General features: G+C 40.1%; 2 protein-coding genes across 2 annotated transcripts; one reads left to right on the top strand and one right to left on the bottom strand.

Annotated features, from left to right (window-relative positions):
- Window positions 1–4,591, top strand: LOC117461152 (vesicle-associated membrane protein 1-like). The gene is made up of 5 exons (XM_034102898.2): window positions 1–724; window positions 1,604–1,727; window positions 2,505–2,663; window positions 3,224–3,275; window positions 4,205–4,591. Coding segments are annotated over exons 1-5 (354 nt in total). The 5' UTR covers window positions 1–722; the 3' UTR covers window positions 4,222–4,591.
- A 314-nt stretch (window positions 4,592–4,905) lies between these two features.
- tapbpl (TAP binding protein like) lies at window positions 4,906–20,538 on the bottom strand. Its single transcript, XM_034102506.2, has 8 exons — window positions 20,148–20,538; window positions 19,304–19,516; window positions 18,093–18,362; window positions 10,935–11,135; window positions 9,896–10,063; window positions 9,194–9,297; window positions 7,890–8,115; window positions 4,906–7,234 (listed from the first exon to the last, which is right to left on the bottom strand). Exons 1-8 carry the CDS (start codon window positions 20,194–20,196, stop codon window positions 7,167–7,169), a joined length of 1,299 nt encoding a protein of 432 aa, XP_033958397.1. The 5' UTR covers window positions 20,197–20,538; the 3' UTR covers window positions 4,906–7,166.

Raw genomic sequence — 20,538 nt, 5'->3', positions numbered from 1 at the left:
TACCGCACTGTCGTTACGAGTCCAAGTGTAGAAAGGCAGGAGGAGAGACGCATTATTGCAGCACACACACAACCCAAACTACCGCACTTCACATAAGGCGCACGGAGAAAGCGAGAGAGGGGTAGGGGGTGACAGACATCAACAGAAAGACAACTCATTTCACATGACTGGACTTTTTCCCCTTTCATCTTGAAATTGCATGTTTTTGCCAGTAGCTTTTAGAAGAGGAAACTCAACATCCAGCAGCCAATCAGCGCGTCCTCTCAGCATCAGGACCGGAGGAGCTGCATGCAGCCCTGCAGGAATATAATAACCCTCCGCGGATCCCTCTCTCTTACATGGATTATCATTTAGAAGTACTTTTCTCCTGAGCTCGCATCGCTCCACTTCACTTCCTGCTCGCCCGTGCAACCTCACAGTGAATTATCGCCCGGCCCTTTACGTGTCTCGGTGTATTGCGGTACTTTGCTGACGACTTGCAGTATAAATGCATCGCTAGAAGATCACTGCGCAAAGACCCTCCGCCTGTTTGCTGTCCGCGCGGCACTTTATTCGCTTCGCTAACTGAATTTCTCTGACTTTCCTTTGGAGCAGTGCCTAGAAATCCTTGTCTTGTTTTTTCCCCCTGTGATCTTTCCTGTTTTTTTCTTGCTTCTTATTTTCGGGTTGTACTTCAGAGCCTCCCTCTCCTCCTGTCTGTGAGTCAAACAGCTGCATAGAAGATGTGAGTATTAATGCGGCTTTCCTGCTGCGCTCTTTTCCCCATAGCATCATTACAAATACCGATTAAACATACTCTGTTTAAATATATATTCAAACCAGGTTATTTTCGTGTATGTTTTTCTCTGGTGGGGGGTTGGAAACTGAAGTGATTTCTTTCAGCTTGATGGATTTTGCTGACGCAAGTGAAATGTTCCGTCACACCAGCACTAAATTATGCATTCATGGGTGGACTGCTGCCTCCGTGAAGCCTTAGGTGTAGTTTACATTGACTTTTCTTTAAAGATAAAACAGAGATTTAACAATGGAATAAATGTGTTAGTCAGCATATTGTGGGTCAGAGGGTTTGAGGTCACCACCATCACCTGCTCATGTCAATGGAAATTCATGTTTTGCTAAATCATTTTTAAGCCCTGCAGTAAATGTGATTTATCTTAAACTGTGCATTGCTCAGTTTGAAACCCCCTCCTCTCCCCCCACTCATTTAACCCTTTCCCCTTTTCCAACATTGACACTCCTGCTTTCCTTTTTTGGTCTGTAATCCATCACAGGAGCTTCCTCTTTCTCTCCCCTGTCATAAAACCAGGACTTTCTCTTTCTTCTTCGGAGCCGTGGCCTATATTTCCTTTAATCCAATTGCATCTGCATTCCTCCCCCTTATCCACTCCAATGCATACTAAGCAATTTCCTACTTTTTGTATGTGGTGGCTTCATCCCTCCTCCATGACAAGAAAAAGAGGCCTATTTCCTCGTGTCCTTCTTTACAGGAGAATCTTATTTTCAGCACTTTCCTTATTGGATTACAATAAAGCTCTCATACATGCACCCATCCTCCGAACACCTCTTCACGTCAGTTCCTCTTCCTCGTTCCTCTTCCTCCCAGGTCTGCAGATGCTGCCGCTCCAGGAGCCCCCGGGCCCGATGGAGCCCCCGGCGGAGGACCTCCCGCCCCCCCCAACACCTCCAGCAACCGCAGGCTACAGCAGACACAGACCCAAGTGGATGAGGTGAGCTGAACCAGGCCAGAGCTAGATGTTACATTCAAGGCATCAAAATAAAAGCAGTTGAATCATGACTTACTGTTAACGTACCGCGCTTCTAAAATGATTTGTTGCTGCTCTTATTTTTTATATATTTGCCAAAAATAATTAGCAAATGGGTGCAACGACTTCTTAACACTCTTATTATATTTAGCGTCCTTCCTGCTGTCTTACATAGTTTTACTTAGTCCTGCATATTTCTTTCATTATTACATCACTTGTACTTCCTTATTTCTTTCATGTTTTAAGTATTTTGTATGTCGCACTGTTAGAAGTGCCTGGGGCTCTTATTCCCAACGACTACACTGTAGCTAATCGTGCGTTTGACAGGAACACCTTTGCATCCCCCCTTGTCATCACGTCTCTCCTCAGCGCGGCCAAGTGCTGTCTCACTCATGTGGACTTACTGTTAATGCTACTCTACGAGGGACACACAGGACAACACGCTTTGTTGTTGCTCTTATTTATCAAATCTTCTTTCAAAATTATTCGCACATGGATGCAACTACTTCTCATTTATGATATTTAGCGTCCTTCCTTCTATCTTACATGCACATCGTTTACTTATCCATTGCACACACGTAGCCCTGTTTGACGTGTATTCCCACGCTGCAGCTATCGCGCATAGGACAAGAACACCTTTGGTTCCTGAAGCTTTTCTATAACCCCCCTTGTCGCCCTCTCTCTCTTTCTTCTTCCCTAACCGCTGCCAAATGCCGTCTCATCCTCGCTGCTGTGGGCCAGGTGGTGGACATCATGCGCGTGAACGTGGACAAGGTTTTGGAAAGGGACCAGAAGCTCTCGGAGCTGGATGACAGAGCGGATGCTCTCCAAGCCGGGGCCTCCCAGTTTGAAAGCTGCGCAGCTAAGCTAAAGAACAAGTACTGGTGGAAGAACTGCAAGGTGGGCACTTAAATAAAACCTCTATTGATCCCTGTCGGGTGTCAGAGCAGCAATAAGAGGGAAGGGAACACAGGATAGGGCTAGAGGACACGTATGAAAGGAATACATCATGCAAGTATTACATTAAATGAACAATATAATGAGGTCGTGTTTAAATACAGACGATTATCAATATGATAAATATGTGTAACGTCTCTGGGCGATTCCTTTTGACTGAAATCATCGTGAATCATGTCTGCATTTACAATAAGTAATTGAAAGGGCTTTTTGTGAGAATGAGATCCTCAGCTCTCGTCTTTTAAAGCCGTCATGCTGAGGTGCGCTGAGGCGAACACGCAGGGTCTGCTCCGAGGACCCTGCTCTCCACACACTGATCTGTTAATGAGCTGCTGTGGAACCGGAGCAGACGCTTCAGGGAACATATGGAGAGTTTCACGACAGACTACAAGGCGATCCATGTTCTGTTGTTTCTTCTCTGCAGGCACTGCGCTCGATACAGTCCGTCTTAAATGTCCCTTAAGGGTTTAAAACGTCACTTAAATCTTTGTTTCTCCTTCCAGATGATGATCATGATGGGGATCATCGGAGTCATTGTGGTTGGAATACTATTCTGTGAGTAGCATCTTCACTGTAATACAAATACTGCTTGATTTATTGAACGACAGATTTGTAAGCTTTTATAAACAGATAAGAGTATTAAAAAAGCAGATTAAGTGTTTGTTTTAGATTCCTCTCGGCAACAGAGGAAGAATAATATTAATGTTATTCTGTAAATGGCAATTACTCATATTGTTGGAGCCGTTGAGTTTTTATTTAATTATGTATAATTAGAATAATAATAATAATATGAATGATGACATATTGTTAAGAACAGTATTTATATAATCATTTTAAAAATCACTTTCGTTGTGAATGGTCACTTCCATGCTCCCCCTGCAGAGGCTGTGACCGATGCGTTTTAAAAAGAAAAGAAAAAAGAATTTGGGAAAGTCAACTGGAGTTTATTGTTAAACAAATCACTCGGCTATACAATCTATTTCCATCACAGCAGCAGAAAGTAATCCGGTATTAGTTACACAATGAATGATAATATACTGTATAGACTTGTTAAAGGGGTATGCTAATTAAGCACCTCTTTTCACCCTCTGTCTGAAACCAGAGCCTAGTCTGCTCTGATTGGTTAGCTGGCCGGCTCTGTTGTGATTGGGCAGCATCTTAGAGATGTCCCACCTCTTAGTCTCTCGTACAATATGTTGGATTGTGATTCAGGCAAGGCGGGGATTTGAGCCTTTGCAGACCATTTACATGCACTAAAACCTATAGGCAAAAGCATAGCAGGGCCTCTTTAATTGTACAGGGTCAGGGTTGCCCGACCATTATTCTTGACAGTAAATTATGGTTATAATTCAGATGTAGCAGTTCTTTACTAAAAGCAAACCTGTCAACACAACATAAGGAGAGCTCAGCTGTCTCCCTGTTCTGATGTATTGCCAGGTCCATTAGACTAATGACTTCCTCTCTCCTCCTCTTCCTCCTCACAGTGTACTTCTTCTACTGAGCTCAGCCCATCAATACAGATGGATATGGACTTGAGAACGATATGAGAGGAAAGAGCAGAAAAAAAAGATACCCAAGCGCCACTCCTCCCCTTTTATCCTTCCTCTCTTCACAGTCTTCCATCAAACCATCTCGCACTTATACGTGACGACAGTAGAGTTTATAGGTGTGTCCTCCCTCCCTCCCTCCCTCTCTCCCTCTCTCCTTGTTGCTTTCTTCCACTGTGTTGGCGTCCTGCCTCTGCCCCTCATGTATTATTGAAGGACGCATCAGGCGGAGGGAAAGAGGAAGAAGGGAGGGAGACAATTCTTGTGACACACGAGGCTAAGTCCTGTAAAACATGGCTGTGAGAGGGGGGGTGTACCATGAGAGGGGGGGTGTACCATGAGGGGGGGGTGTACCATGAGGGGGGGTGTACCATGAGGGGGGTGTACCATGAGGGGGGTGTACCATGAGGGGGGGTGTACCATGTGCAGACGGTGAGTGTGTGCAGGGAGACTGAACAGCAGTTGGCAGTCCTTTCGACCCCAGATATACGCCAAAGCTTGTTCACATCACCTTTTTTGGACGTTCCTACATTTGTAAGTTGATACTAACCGACTGCTTCTCTCACAACGCTCCCATCACCCCTAGTTACTAACACACGGTCATGATAGATTAAGATTAGAAAAGCATTTTTGTTGTGTGTGTGTGTGTGTGTTTGTTTGTTTGTGATCCAAAGTATTGTAGCAAGTAGTGTTTTTTGGAGATAGCTGGTTTTATTGGTTTCCTTTCTGCAGCATTCAGTAATTATGATAAGAGGACAAATGTAAAAAAGGGAAGTTATTCAGAAAAGTAGAAAGAATGTTTCCTTCTTTTGAAAAAGCAACATCTGGAGTTCAAATTCTGGACACATAAGCAATGATTGATAAGTGACTTGCATACCTGTGCTTCTTTTGCCCTTGGTTTGAGTACCGCAGGTGGGAGCATGTTACTGTTATGCTAAGTGTCATATTGATGTGCACAGCTATCAAAAGCAGACAATCTACTGTACACACGAACTGAAGGAGGACTCTGTACTCCGACTTGGACACAGCCATAGACAGGTGGAAGTGAAGCGTCACATTTAAAAAAAGAAAACTGGTAGAAAAGCCAACTTTTTTACAAGTTGTGCTGAAATAATAAGTTAGTTTGATGTTGCAGGGAAACGGGGAAAGGACATGATTTAGAAACCCACCTCCCGCCCCCCTCACTTAACAAACAGACCCACCTGCAGAGATGCAACATGGTGTTTGTTTCTAACTTGCATGGCAAACCGTGTCCATAGTTTTGCCTTTTTGTGTGATCTGTGTATCTGCCATTTCTGAACCCAACTGCCGATTGTACATTTGATTTTGTTAGTGGTTTTCTCGACCTGTGTATATGTCTTTCTGATCTTAAAAAACAATGCTTAAGCAACTCAAGAGTTTGCCAACATTTGATTAATTTCACTTTCAAAATTATATTCTCAGACGGCAAACAACTGCTTCTATAGTGAGCTGTAAAAACCATGTAGTCTCGTATGGATTGATCGTTAGCACACGTGTCAGATTATTCTCCTGAACATGTGTTTATGAACTTTCAGGTTTTATGGGGGGGTGTCAAAGTAAAAGCTAATTTTGAGAGTTGATTAAATGAAGATGCATAATGTAGCAGTTAGTTGTCTGATGATATTGCGCAGCGATGTTGTCAGGTTGTTACCACGGGAGATAAGAGAACATGTTTTGGAAATGCAGTAAGAAGATGCAACTGAAAAGCAAAATGCATGCTTACCACTTTTGCTGATGCCAATAAATAAATCATCAACACAACTGACCTTTGTTTTATTCTCATGACGCGTCGAGACATTTTAGAGCTGGTTTCTTTCTCAATATACTCCCAGTGATGCCAGTTCTTACAAAGCTCACACATATTACACGAGAACTGTACTGAAGAAGATCACGTCAAACACCTCAATCAATCTGGTTGAGTCACATAATCCTTCATTGTGAAAAGTAAATTACAAAGAGAGAAACCAAATGGAAAATCAAGCACAAAAAAAAGCCATAACATAAAAGACAACAAACAAATACAAATACCAAATTAACCCTCCTGTTGTCTTCGGGTCAAATCTGACCGATTTACTACTTTCATCATTCTTAACTTTTTTGTTTTACATTCGATTGCATCAAGGCTTCATGATATCCTTCACATTAAACATTTGAACATATAAAATGGCTGATCACCACTTTCATTGCATCTTGGATGATTTAGTCAACTTTGTAACAGCCATGGTGTTCCCCGTCAAAAATGACCGCCATAAAGAAAAGGAATTAGTAACCGATCAGATCAGATCAGATCAGATCAACACACACACACACACACACACACACACACACACACACACACACACACACACACACACACACACACACACACACACACACACACACACACACACACACACACACACACACACACACACACACACACACACACACACACACTCTCTCTCTCTCTCTAGATGTGTGTGTGTGTGTCCCTTATGTGCCCACCCCCCCACATGGATCACACCTGGCACACGCATTACATGTTCAGTGTCTGTGTTCATGTGTACCAGTAGTCTGACACAACATGTACAGTTTGAAAGGGTGTTAAATGAAATGTGGTGATGATTGATGGTTTTGTGTTAATGCCATAGCAGTTAAAACAGGACCGGTCAGATGTGACCGCGAACACCAAAGTAACGGGGAAACGAAGACAATAGGAGGGTTAAAAAGAAATAGTGCAAGAACAGGAATACTATATCCAAAAAGAAAGTCTAACCCCTCGAGTGGAAAGAACCAGCGATATCTTCTTATAACATTAATAATAACTTACAGACTCACAACAGGAAATGTCTCTGGGCTCAGTTTAAAGTCAGGACTATCCATTAGAATAAATCCTTATTTATGTCATGACCTGGTGGAAGAACAGCACGCTGACGATCAGGAAGCCCAGGACCCACCAGTAGGAGCCTGAAGAGAGAAGACACGCAGTATGGAATGTGAAGCAACTCTCAAGACACAACATATTTGATGACACACTTTCCGATTAAATATAGAGTGGACTACAATGCAATAATTATACATCATATTTTAATAGCGCTTTTCTAGGAATCAAAGTGGCTGTACAATATAAGGGAGGTGGGGTAGGACAAATACAAATGACCATTAGTCATAAAAACACTTAAAATTCCCCAAAAAGGAGGTGTGTTATATTTGATCATATTTAAATTAAGGAAAAGTTCAATTAAATTAAAATGTGTTTTGCCCTATTTGTCTGGTGTAGTAATATTATCTGGTGTGGATTTGGAGTCACCGGGTCACATGACATTGAAGCTATTACAAAAATACAGCTATGATCATGACACATTTATTGTATTTTTATATAATATTTGAAACTTATATTAGATAAAACAAGATTAGTCATACTTTGTTGATGCCAAATTGCTCAATTGTTTTAAATATGGGTAAGTTAACATGGAGGTTTGGTATTGATACTGGTTTTGTGTCATTCAAATGGAAATGTCCTGATGGCAAAGTGAAAAGCTGGGTGTCTTAAACCCTGCTGCTGTGAAACAAGAGGGTTTCTGAAACATACAACATCACAGCAACAGCCACACATTATCACCTTGTGTTGGACTTTCTACCACAACAGTGAGAGACACAGGGGCGTCCAGGGCCTGGTGGGACACCCTGCAGGTGAGCCTGGTCCCCGGGGAGACGCTGGAGGGGACAGACAGGTGAGAGGACAGGGAGTAGGAGCCGTCTCCGTGCTGCCGGTGGCTGGAGAGAGAGCCCTGATCCAGGAGCAGTTTGGGCTCTGAGTCCTCAGGAGAGAGGGACCACCACTCCATCTGAGAGGAGGGAGAACAGTGAGACGGCCTGTCAATCAATCAATCAACCAATCAGTCAATCAATTAGTCAACCAATCAATCAGTCAATCAACCAATCAAACTGTGCTATAATCTTAATAATAAGAAACTGAATTAATAGAGCACATTCAGTTACAGTTAGAAAATGGTTAACAATAGAAAACAGAACACACAAAGGGAATGAAGTAGACCAACAGCCAGAAACTTAACGGAAATAAATAAAACAAAGAGTGTGAAATACACAAAATATCATAAAACATAAATCAATTAACAAAAAAGCAATCTGGAGGGAGGGAGAAAGTAGAGAAATATGACCTGTCAATCAATTAATCAAACTGTGCTATAATATTAATAATAATAATGGATTCAATTTGAATAGCGCCTTTCAAGGGACCCAAGGCCGCTTCACATGGGGAACAAGAGGGGCAAATAATAAAGTAGTATTACTAATAACCCTAGGAGGAACAGTAGGAGTGGAAGCAGGGGGACTGTGATGGGTCAGGGGTCAAAGGCCACGGTGAACAGGTGAGTTTTTAATGATCAAAAAAAGAATAATAATAAGAAACTGAATTAATATAGTTTTTCGGATTTCATCTCGCATTCACACCATATCCCAACGTGCATTGCGGCTAAAACATCCAATCAGCGAGCTTAAACCATAGCTGAGGATCTTGGGTAATCAGTTCAGTGGCTGTGTATCGCAATGATGCTCGACATGTCCCTTATAGGCCTACGTCTGTTTCCGGTTATTTTGAAATTCAGTTCCTGACGGACGACAAAAAAGCCAGAGATTATGGAATTAAACAAATAAATAAAAACAAGGATAATTGTGTGTTGTTGTTGTTGAGTAAATAACAGGGTGTTATTTAGAAAAGAATACAAAATTAGAAGGAAAAAAGATTTAAGAAATACAGATTCCAGTATCCTGAGGCTCTGAGCCGTTTGTTTTCCTCACGGACGGAAACAAAAGACGTGTGTGAAGTTAATATTAACACAAAGGTTGAAAAGCATCCAAGTAATAATGGAAAACATTGAATTGTTATAACATCTCGTGACAGACCTGAGCATCCAGTGGATAATATTTAGAGCAGTGGCAGCTCAGCGTCTGGGGCAGGTCCGCCTTTAAAACAAACTTCTCCTCTGAGAGGGAAACCTCAGGAGGTTCTGAAAACAAAGAACAAAATAAATTGATATATTCAAAGGTTTTATTGTAGATGCACAAAGCTACGGAAATAACAAAGACATTCTTCTGACCCGAGCTCCTCCAACATGTCAAATAAAAGTCTATATACATGTGAATAGAATATGATACAAGAACAGAATATGAAATTAAATAATGTACGTTAAAGTAGAAAGAAAGTGAGGTCATAGCATTTCTGCTAAAAAGTGAGCAATGATTGAGTCAGAGCTAAACATTTCAGATGTGTGTATCTTGCACTGCTCTGTCACTTTATTCATGTGCCTTTGTTATCCATGTTTTATTATCTTTGGGTTTTTAAATGCCATTTTATAATAAACGTCTTAATGTCTTTCATGTTTGTACAGCACTTTGAATTGCCTTGTGTTGAAAGGTGCTAAATAATAAGTGAACAACTGAAATGGAAATAATCAGGTACATAAAAAGTCTCAAAGCTTGAGTACTTGTATCTTGTGACTGATATATACTCGAGTACTGCATCATATCGCACAGTACAAGCGTATCAAGGTGCCTTGCCTTGTTGCCTGTGGGATAAAACTGAGTCTGGTCTGGGTTTGAACTTACGAGTGACGTGCAGCTGGATGACCTGCTGGGCGTTGAAAGGCCCGAGGGTGACGGTGCAGATGTACGTCCCCTCGTCCAGCGCCTTCAGCCGGGACAGAGTCAACGAGGCGTCTCCCCGTCCGACGACCAGAGAGGCGTTCACGCTCGAACCCTTCCGTTCTGCCAGCACTGACCGCAGAGAAGGAAAACAATCTCAACTCGAGGTCCATCTTCTGGCTTCATTGAGAGACGGCTTTCTGTTGCACTGTGTCTTTCTTGTCCTCTCTTATGCTCTTATGCTCTTATGCTCTTATGCTCTTATGCTCTTATACTCTTATACTTAGCTAAGGCTGTTGAATGTTACATACAAGATGAATTCCTACAGTAGTAACTACACAAATTGATGACCAATTATGAACTGAACTATCTCACTACTTAAATGTTAAAAAAACTATAATTTAACAACCCATTTATTATGAGGTTAAGAGGAATGCAATCCCAAAGTAATCACACAAACTGGTGACGAACACAAGTCTCAAAGTTACGATATGTCTCAGTTACCTCATCCATGTATTGTGGTTCAACAACACATTTATTAAATAACATCACGACATATTTCTGAATGATATTACGTTTGTTTTAAATGTTTAAATACCCCAACTATTCTGTGATATTCACACACACACACACACACACACACACACACACACACACACACACACACACACACACACACACACACACACACACACACACACACACACACACACACACACACACACACACACACACACACACACACACACACACACACACACACACACACACACACACACACACACGCACACACACGCACACACACTTTTTACTCTCGACTAGTTATTAGTGGCAGCTAGTTTACTTTGAATTACTTTTATATGGTAACTTGCTGCCACTTAATTTTATAATGCTGTTTTCTTTTTTACTTTTCATCTTTGCTGTTGTCACGCTGTAAATATCTCCGTTGCGGTCAAACGGATTCCTGATCCAGATAAAGCAGAGCAGCAGTGGCAGCACTCACCCACTGTGCTCCCCTCTGCATCATCCAGCCTCGTCTTCATTTCAAACACTTTCCAGCCTTTCCCCCGGTGCTGCAGTCGCCATTCAACGGCCACTTCCTGCGCTAAGGGGGTCTCCTGCTGCCTGAAGCCGCAGTACAGCAGAACGTCTCCTCTCAGACGAGCGGACACAGACTTGATGTGGGAAAACACCAGGAAGATCACTGCAGGCCAGAACACAGAGAGAAAGAATAGTCTGTTGTGAGATGGCAAACGTACACACATCCTTTACTCAAGTAGAAGTACAGATACTCGTGTTTAAAAATACTCTAGTGAAAGTAGAAGTACTGACTAAACTTCTTTACTCAAGTCAAAGTAAAGAGGCTTTGAAGTGTACTTCAGTAAAAAGTACCCATAACTACCAGCTGTTTTAAAGAGTACCTGACCTCCCTTTATATTAATAGAGCAATAATGTCATTGTTAGCTAATGAATGTTTCCATGGTGACCAACGGCAACATGACAACGTTTCCATTGGTCCCTCTTCTTTAGAGAAGACCAGGAAGTGATGGATACACGGATCGTGATCCAACCAATAGGCACGCAATGACTCTAAAGAATAATGATCACGCACCAACACACATTCAGACTAAAGGAACCAGCTGTTTGGGAAATGAGAGAAGTAGAAAGTACAGGTATTTGAGTTCAACATGAGAGAAGTAGAAAGTACAGGTATTTGAGTTCAACATGTAAGAAGTAGAAAGTACAGGTATTTGAGTTCAACATGTAAGAAGTAGAAAGTACAGGTATTTGAGTTCAACATGTTAGAAGTAGAAAGTACAGGTATTTGAGTTCAACATGTAAGAAGTAGAAAGTACAGGTATTTGAGTTCAACATGTAAGAAGTAGAAAGTACAGGTATTTGAGTTCAACATGTAAGAAGTAGAAAGTACAGGTATTTGAGTTCAACATGTAAGAAGTAGAAAGTACAGGTATTTGTGTTCAACATGTAAGAAGTAGAAAGTACAGGTATTTGAGTTCAACATGTAAGAAGTAGAAAGTACAGGTATTTGAGTTCAACATGTAAGAAGTAGAAAGTACAGGTATTTGGGTTCAACATGTAAGAAGTAGAAAGTACAGGTATTTGAGTTCAACATGTAAGAAGTAGAAAGTACAGGTATTTGGGTTCAACATGTAAGAAGTAGAAAGTACAGGTATTTGGGTTCAACATGTAAGAAGTAGAAAGTACAGGTATTTGGGTTCAACATGTAAGAAGTAGAAAGTACAGGTATTTGGGTTCAACATGTAAGAAGTAGAAAGTACAGGTATTTGGGTTCAACATGTGAGAAGTAGAAAGTACAGGTATTTGGGTTCAACATGTAAGAAGTAGAAAGTACAGGTATTTGGGTTCAACATGTAAGAAGTAGAAAGTACAGGTATTTGTGTTCAACATGTAAGAAGTAGAAAGTACAGGTATTTGGGTTCAACATGTAAGAAGTAGAAAGTACAGGTATTTGAGTTCAACATGTAAGAAGTAGAAAGTACAGGTATTTGAGTTCAACATGTAAGAAGTAGAAAGTACAGGTATTTGAGTTCAACATGTAAGAAGTAGAAAGTACAGGTATTTGTGTTCAACATGTAAGAAGTAGAAAGTACAGGTATTTGGGTTCAACATGTAAGAAGTAGAAAGTACAGGTATTTGTGTTCAACATGTAAGAAGTAGAAAGTACAGGTATTTGAGTTCAACATGTAAGAAGTAGAAAGTACAGGTATTTGAGTTCAACATGTAAGAAGTAGAAAGTACAGGTATTTGAGTTCAACATGTAAGAAGTAGAAAGTACAGGTATTTGAGTTCAACATGTAAGAAGTAGAAAGTACAGGTATTTGAGTTCAACATGTAAGAAGTAGAAAGTACAGGTATTTGTGTTCAACATGTAAGAAGTAGAAAGTACAGGTATTTGTGTTCAACATGTGAGAAGTAGAAAGTACAGGTATTTGAGTTCAACATGTAAGAAGTAGAAAGTCAGGTATTTGTGTTCAACATGTAAGAAGTAGAAAGTACAGGTATTTGAGTTCAACATGTAAGAAGTAGAAAGTCAGGTATTTGTGTTCAACATGTAAGAAGTAGAAAGTACAGGTATTTGGATTCAACATGTAAGAAGTAGAACGTACAGGTATTTGAGTTCAACATGTAAGAAGTAGAAAGTACAGGTATTTGGGTTAGAAATATAAGAAGTAGAAAGTACAGGTATTTGTGTTCAACATGTAAGAAGTAGAAAGTACAGGTATTTGAGTTCAACATGTAAGAAGTAGAAAGTACAGGTATTTGAGTTCAACATGTAAGAAGTAGAAAGTACAGGTATTTGAGTTCAACATGTAAGAAGTAGAAAGTACAGGTATTTGAGTTCAACATGTAAGAAGTAGAAAGTACAGGTATTTGGGTTCAACATGTAAGAAGTAGAAAGTACAGGTATTTGTGTTCAACATGTAAGAAGTAGAAAGTACAGGTATTTGTGTTCAACATGTAGAAGTAGAAAGTACAGGTATTTGGTTCAACATGTAAGAAGTAGAAAGTACAGGTATTTGAGTTCAACATGTAAGAAGTAGAAAGTACAGGTATTTGAGTTCAACATGTAAGAAGTAGAAAGTACAGGTATTTGAGTTCAACATGTAAGAAGTAGAAAGTACAGGTATTTGTGTTCAACATGTAAGAAGTAGAAAGTACAGGTATTTGTGTTCAACATGTAAGAAGTAGAAAGTACAGGTATTTGGGTTCAACATGTAAGAAGTAGAAAGTACAGGTATTTGTGTTCAACATGTAAGAAGTAGAAAGTACAGGTATTTGAGTTCAACATGTAAGAAGTAGAAAGTTCAGGTATTTGTGTTCAAAATGTAAGAAGTAGAAAGTTCAGGTATTTGTGTTCAACATGTAAGAAGTAGAAAGTACAGGTATTTGGATTCAACATGTAAGAAGTAGAACGTACAGGTATTTGAGTTCAACATGTAAGAAGTAGAAAGTACAGGCAGTGATGTACCTGAACGCGTTCAATGAACGATCGTTCATGAACGCGTTCATATTTTGGGCGAACGTGAACTGAACGTACTGTATTTCCGCTAGATGAACGTAATTGAGAACGCGTTCATTCTCAGCGCTGTATAACGGCGTTCAAAAGTGCGTTCATTCTCAGCACTGTATTATAACGGCGTTCAAAAGTGTGCCAGATTTCATATGCCTTTCAGCCGAAAACCCAGTTAAAACACACCGTAAACAGGCTTCAAAATAATGCGGAAAACCACCCAATCTGGCAACAGCAAACTGCCTGTGACGCGTACGCGCCTGTCACCCCTGGCTGTCGCACTAAAATATAATATAATAAATATATCAGACTCCTCACAACAAACAATGTGGAACCGCGGAACCGGCGTGCATTGAATGAATGAATGAATTAGTATGGACGAAGCCGAGAGCAGCTGCAGCAGCACTTGCTCAGAGACTCTCCGGCAGGGGTCGGCAACAGGCGGACCGCGGTCCGGATCCGGACCCAGACGCCGACCTATACGGACCCGAGCTATAATCAATACATTAATAGGGGATTTTTCGGCGCCTCCCGCTTTTTTAACGCTGATTTGGGTGACTTGTGTAATTCGTGGAGAACCGAAGAGTTTTCGACTGACGGACAACTTCTCACTTCACAAAAGAAGAAGAAATCTAGACCGCAAAAATAATTAAACAAGCGAGTTCCTGTTTTTCCTGGCCAAGGACAGGTTCATTGAACACAACACGAGCGTAACCTGTCTTCACGTGGTATATGTCTCGTCTGAAAGGAGTGCTGAGCACCGGAACGCCGCTCCAGCCCTTAAAATATTGCATATAAGGATAATAATCCACAAGGAGCCGTACACATGCCGCAGTGTTTGCGTGGCTGTGTCTTTAGTTGTAAACACAGTGGCGATCTGTTGTTGTTAGCATCTGGTTAGCTAGCTATGCTAACGGATTTAAAGAGCTTTTCTACAGCCAGGTGGAAGAGAGCTCTCCTGAGAGGCTCAAATATCCTCAGCTCAGTGAGGTTAAGGCACACCTTGATATGATCATTATAGTTATTAATGAGACTAAATGAAAAACAGGTATAAAATACTATATGACAGTAACAAAAAAGTTGTTAAAAATAACAAGAATAGAGTTTAAAAGGGGAGTGATTTGTAAAATATCCAAAAAGAAAAATATGCTTACAGTTCTGTTTCATATGGGTGTTGAGAGATGTATCCATAGATCTCTTAATGTTGCTCTCAAAGTGTACCAGATTGATGCATTTAACTTCAATATTTTAAGCAAAGGTTGAGTTCAATAATTTGTACGACCCTCGGAGGATGTTGTAAAAATTGAAAGGAAAAAGGTTCCCCACCCCTGCTGTGAATAATAATAAAAACCCTTGATTTTTAACTTAAAGGTGGGGTAGGTAAGTTTCAGAAACCGGCTCGAGATACACTTTTTGTTATATTCCATGGAATGCTCTTAACATCCCGATAGCAATGAATAGCTTAAGTGCTTTGACAAAAAATCCATAAAAAAACGTCATCTGTAGAAGCCGTAATACTGTAAAAAGTACAACTTGACTCCATGTCAGCCCAGATTTACAAACTCCTGGCAGGACAAGCTCAAGCTCAATTCTCACACTGAATTTAACAAAAGTGAGTGGGGGACTGCAATATAAGAGGGACAGAAAGAGAAACTTTGAAACTGTTCAATTGTTATGATGTGTAAAGACTGATATTGTTCTATAATCGGCTGAAACTGTTAAGTCATGATGTGAAACGGTTAACAAAGAAAAAGGGACACTCAAGCTGCTGCTACACTTTATTGTATTTATCTCAAATTAAGCACTTTTAAGATGCATATATTTTCAAAAGCTATTTTATTTATTTTCTCTAGTTTATTTGTAAATGCAGCCCGAGAGGAACATTACACATATCCACAGTATTTAATGTTAATTGACAATATATATTGTTGTTTTTGAATTGTACTTTCTTTATTTGATTGGCAGTCAGCTGTTGATTACATACAGATGTTGATAAAGCTACAGGCTACTTCAATATATATCACACTAATTCATGAAGCAAGTTAGACATTTTGATGTTCCGGACCTTTGCATGGGGACATTTTCTCTAACTGGACCTCGTTGAATTTTAGTTGAAGACCCCTGCTCTACGACGTCGGCGTATGATCATTTTAAATAGTTTTACGTTAAAGTCAGTACTGACTCGGACGGAAAAATCTAACGTTTGCCTGTAAACTGTGTCCGCCCGGTTTGAAAAAGCAAGTCCGTACATCGACGACGTCGACAACAAACCTTAAACGGCACATTGAGAATAAGCACACGACTAGCCTTTCACGGTATGTGCGAGTGGCGAATAAAAAAGAGCGCCAAAACAGATCCACTACCACCCAAATCCCATTAACATCGTACAGGAGACAAATAATAGCTCGCAGCAACGTATTGAAAAAAGAACTGTGAACTGAACTAGTTCATGTATAAAGTGAACTTTCCCAACACTGAGTACAGGTATTTGGGTTCAACATGTAAGAAGTAGAAAGTACAGGTATTTGGGTTCAACATGTAAGAAGTAGAAAGTACAGGTATTTGAGTTCAACATGTAAGAAGTAGAAAGTACAGGTATTTGGGTTCAACATGTAAGAAGTAGAAAGTACAGGTATTTGAGTTCAACATGTAAGAAGTAGAAAGTACAGGTATTTGAGTTCAACATGTAAGAAGTAGAAAGTACAGGTATTTGTGTTCAACATGTAAGAAGTAGAAAGTACAGGTATTTGAGTTCAACATGTAAGAAGTAGAAAGTACAGGTATTTGAGTTGAACATGTAAGAAGTAGAAAGTACAGGTATTTGTGTTCAACATGTAAGAAGTAGAAAGTACAGGTATTTGTGTTCAACATGTAAGAAGTAGAAAGTACAGGTATTTGTGTTCAACATGTAAGAAGTAGAAAGTACAGGTATTTGAGTTCAACATGTAAGAAGTAGAAAGTACAGGTATTTGAGTTCAACATGTAAGAAGTAGAAAGTACAGGTATTTGAGTTGAACATGTAAGAAGTAGAAAGTACAGGTATTTGTGTTCAACATGTAAGAAGTAGAAAGTACAGGTATTTGTGTTCAACATGTAAGAAGTAGAAAGTACAGGTATTTGTGTTCAACATGTAAGAAGTAGAAAGTACAGGTATTTGAGTTCAACATGTAAGAAGTAGAAAGTACAGGTATTTGAGTTCAACATGTAAGAAGTAGAAAGTACAGGTATTTGAGTTCAACATGTGAGAAGTAGAAAGTACAGGTATTTGAGTTCAACATGTGAGAGGTAGAAAGTACAGGTATTTGAGTTCAACATGTAAGAAGTAGAAAGTACAGGTATTTGAGTTCAACATGTAAGAAGTAGAAAGTACAGGTATTTGAGTTCAACATGTAAGAAGTAGAAAGTACAGGTATTTGAGTTCAACATGTGAGAAGTAGAAAGTACAGGTATTTGGGTTCAACATGTAAGAAGTAGAAAGTACAGGTATTTGAGTTCAACATGTGAGAAGTAGAAAGTACAGGTATTTGTGTTCAACATGTGAGAAGTAGAAAGTACAGGTATTTGGGTTCAACATGTAAGAAGTAGAAAGTACAGGTATTTGAGTTCAACATGTAAGAAGTAGAAAGTACAGGTATTTGAGTTCAACATGTAAGAAGTAGAAAGTACAGGTATTTGGGTTCAACATGTAAGAAGTAGAAAGTACAGGTATTTGTGTTGAACATGTAAGAAGTAGAAAGTACAGGTATTTGAGTTCAACATGTGAGAAGTAGAAAGTACAGGTATTTGAGTTCAACATGTGAGAAGTAGAAAGTACAGGTATTTGAGTTCAACATGTGAGAAGTAGAAAGTACAGGTATTTGGGTTCAACATGTAAGAAGTAGAAAGTACAGGTATTTGTGTTCAACATGTAAGAAGTAGAAAATACAAGTATTTGTGTTCAACATGTAAGAAGTAAAAGTAAAAAGTCGTCAGGAAAATAAGTAGCAGAGTAAAGTACTGATACCATAAAAATGTGCAGTAACAAAGTATTTGTACTCCACTACTTCCCACCTCTGGATGTTATTGATGGAAGGCAATACAAAGAGTGATATGAAACATTGTTCTAACCTTCAGTGAGAAGAGTTCCCGAGGGACTGAGAGGTAGACCCAGTTTCTTTTGAATGAGGGTCGAATGGTCCCTCTCCACCACTGAAGTCTGCAGAATGAACGCAGTGCTGAACTCGCCTCCCTCCACACTCAGAGACACCAGGAAGTGAGTCGCTTCCTGAGCCTCCTGGGGTCCATGAGGAGAGTAACGGCTCAGTTCACACGTCACCTCCTGCTCATTGCAGTCAGCGTGGAGCAACACATGAGCATCAGGGATCTGGGGGGACGACACTGCAACAGAGGGAAGGACAAGAGGCATTTAAAGAGGCACCGTTATGCTTTTGGGGGGTTTTCCCCTTTCCTGTAGTGTTCTATAGGTTTGTGTGCATGTACATGGTCTGCAAAGGCCAACATCCCTGTGTTCCCTCTCCCGCACACACACATGAAACTTCTCCATTGGACTCCTTTGTTGGTCATACTGACATCACTATGTAACACTTGCGCTTCTATTGGCTAGCGCTCCAACACATTGTACGTGATAGACTAAGGGGCGGGACATCTCTAAGCGGTATCACAACAGAGCTAACCAATCAGAGCAGACTGGGCTCTGGTTTCAGACAGAGGGTGAAAAGAGGTGCTGCAGCACAGGCAGTATGAGAAAAATAAAGAGCTTTGTGAACATTAAAGCATGGAGACATGTAGAGACACTACATGCTGATATACACCTGAACATCAGCAGGAGAGGACTCTTTAAAGTAGAGACACTACATACTGATATACACCTGAACATCAGCAGGAGAGGACTCTTTAAAGTAGAGACACTACATACTGATATACACCTGAACATCAGCAGGAGAGGACTCTTTAAAGTAGAGACACTACATACTGATATACATCTGAACATCAGCAGGAGAGGACTCTTTAAAGTAGAGACACTACATACTGATATACACCTGAACATCAGCAGGAGAGGACTCTTTAAAGTAGAGACACTACATACTGATATACACCTGAACATCAGCAGGAGAGGACTCTTTAAAGTAGAGACACTACATACTGATATACACCTGCACATCAGCTGGAGAGGACTCTTTAAAGTAGAGACACTACATACTGATATACACCTGAACATCAGCAGGAGAGGACTCTTTAAAGTAGAGACACTACATACTGATATACACCTGACCATCAGCAGGAGAGGACTCTTTAATATAAAGGAAGGAAGTAACCACCTTTGGCTTCTAACAGGATGGCATCTGGGTCAGGGATTGAAGGCGGGACAAACGGAGTGAGCGTCTCCAGGGATTGGTCAGGAGCCACTGGGACGTCTCTTAGGATGAGAGTGGCTGGAGTCCGTCTGAACTGAGACCCGCCTCCCATCCCATCCACCCCGACCCCCTCCTCCACCAGGGTGCAAGAGAGAACCACATCCGCAACCCCGTCACCTGAGGAACAGAGGGAATATAAAACTTGAAAACGTTGACTCATCTAGAATTAATGAATGACAAGTTATTACTCGAGAAGTGGGGGATAACATTTAACTTTGTTAACATAATTAGGTAAATGAATAACAGAAGACTACTAATAAACAAAAAGCAAGACTTTATTTTATGGATCCACTATTTCCTAATGATGTCCTTACATTACCTGGGACAGATTACCTGACAGTTCTGAGATATTTCCTAAAATTATTTTTAGTTGTGTTGATTTTAAAAGCAGATGTTGATTTCCAGATTAATTAAATTTGACAAACTCTATATAAAGACAAGTCATTGAATTCAACTCCTATGTATTGCTAACATCTCTTTCTTCTCACACATCTGATGACATTTACTTTTTCATATTTGTGCATGTTAAAATGATCCACTCTGCACTAAATTATTCTAGGTCATACATTAGCAGTTTATTTGATACAATTAATTGTAAGTGTAGGAAGTTAACACTATCTCCATTTTCCATTTAATTAGTGCCAATTACATTAAGGTTACATTCATATTTCTTGACAAGATTCATAACTGAAGGTACATTTAGTGTCCATTCAGTGCTGCGTCAATATGCCATCATGAGTTATCTTACCAGAAACGCACGTCAGGAAGTATCCAAACAAAATGACTTGAATCATCATTATGGAGTCCTCCTGTGTCCGTGTTTTTAGGAACAGAGTGGGTTTTTTTGTAATAAAGAGTGTTTTTAGATGATTAACTGTTAGTAGGCCTATGTTACTAAAAGATCAAGTGAAACAACCTCTATCGAACACAAAAAAAACACTGTAGTACAGTACTTTCACTTTTGATTTAAAAAACTAAAAACAGCTAATTGCATCAGTAGCCTACAATCCGGGTATTTTACAGCCTCTCCTTCATCCCATGCTTGATGTAAAATAGCGTTTCAGAAATTGATCTAATAGTAGTAAACTATTGAGCTATAGTCAATGAGCCGATTCGCTATCCGGAGCATGCGCAGTAAG

This window comes from Pseudochaenichthys georgianus, chromosome 16 (assembly GCF_902827115.2).
Source record: "Pseudochaenichthys georgianus chromosome 16, fPseGeo1.2, whole genome shotgun sequence".
NCBI lineage: Eukaryota > Metazoa > Chordata > Actinopteri > Perciformes > Channichthyidae > Pseudochaenichthys > Pseudochaenichthys georgianus.
This window is presented reverse-complemented; position numbering and strand designations above follow the sequence as displayed.

Coding starts and splice junctions, on each gene's coding strand:
- LOC117461152 (XM_034102898.2), top strand. Junction 1,728..2,504: donor CACAGACCCAAGTGGATGAG/GTGAGCTGAACC, acceptor GCTGTGGGCCAG/GTGGTGGACATCATGCGCGT. Junction 2,664..3,223: donor ACTGGTGGAAGAACTGCAAG/GTGGGCACTTAA, acceptor TTCTCCTTCCAG/ATGATGATCATGATGGGGAT.
- tapbpl (XM_034102506.2), bottom strand. CDS start 20,196: ATGATGATTCAAGTCATTTTGTTTGGATACTTCCTGACGTGCGTTTCT. Junction 19,517..20,147: donor CTTCCTGACGTGCGTTTCTG/GTAAGATAACTC, acceptor TCTGTTCCTCAG/GTGACGGGGTTGCGGATGTG. Junction 10,064..10,934: donor TGCAGAGGGGAGCACAGTGG/GTGAGTGCTGCC, acceptor CTCTGCGGTCAG/TGCTGGCAGAACGGAAGGGT.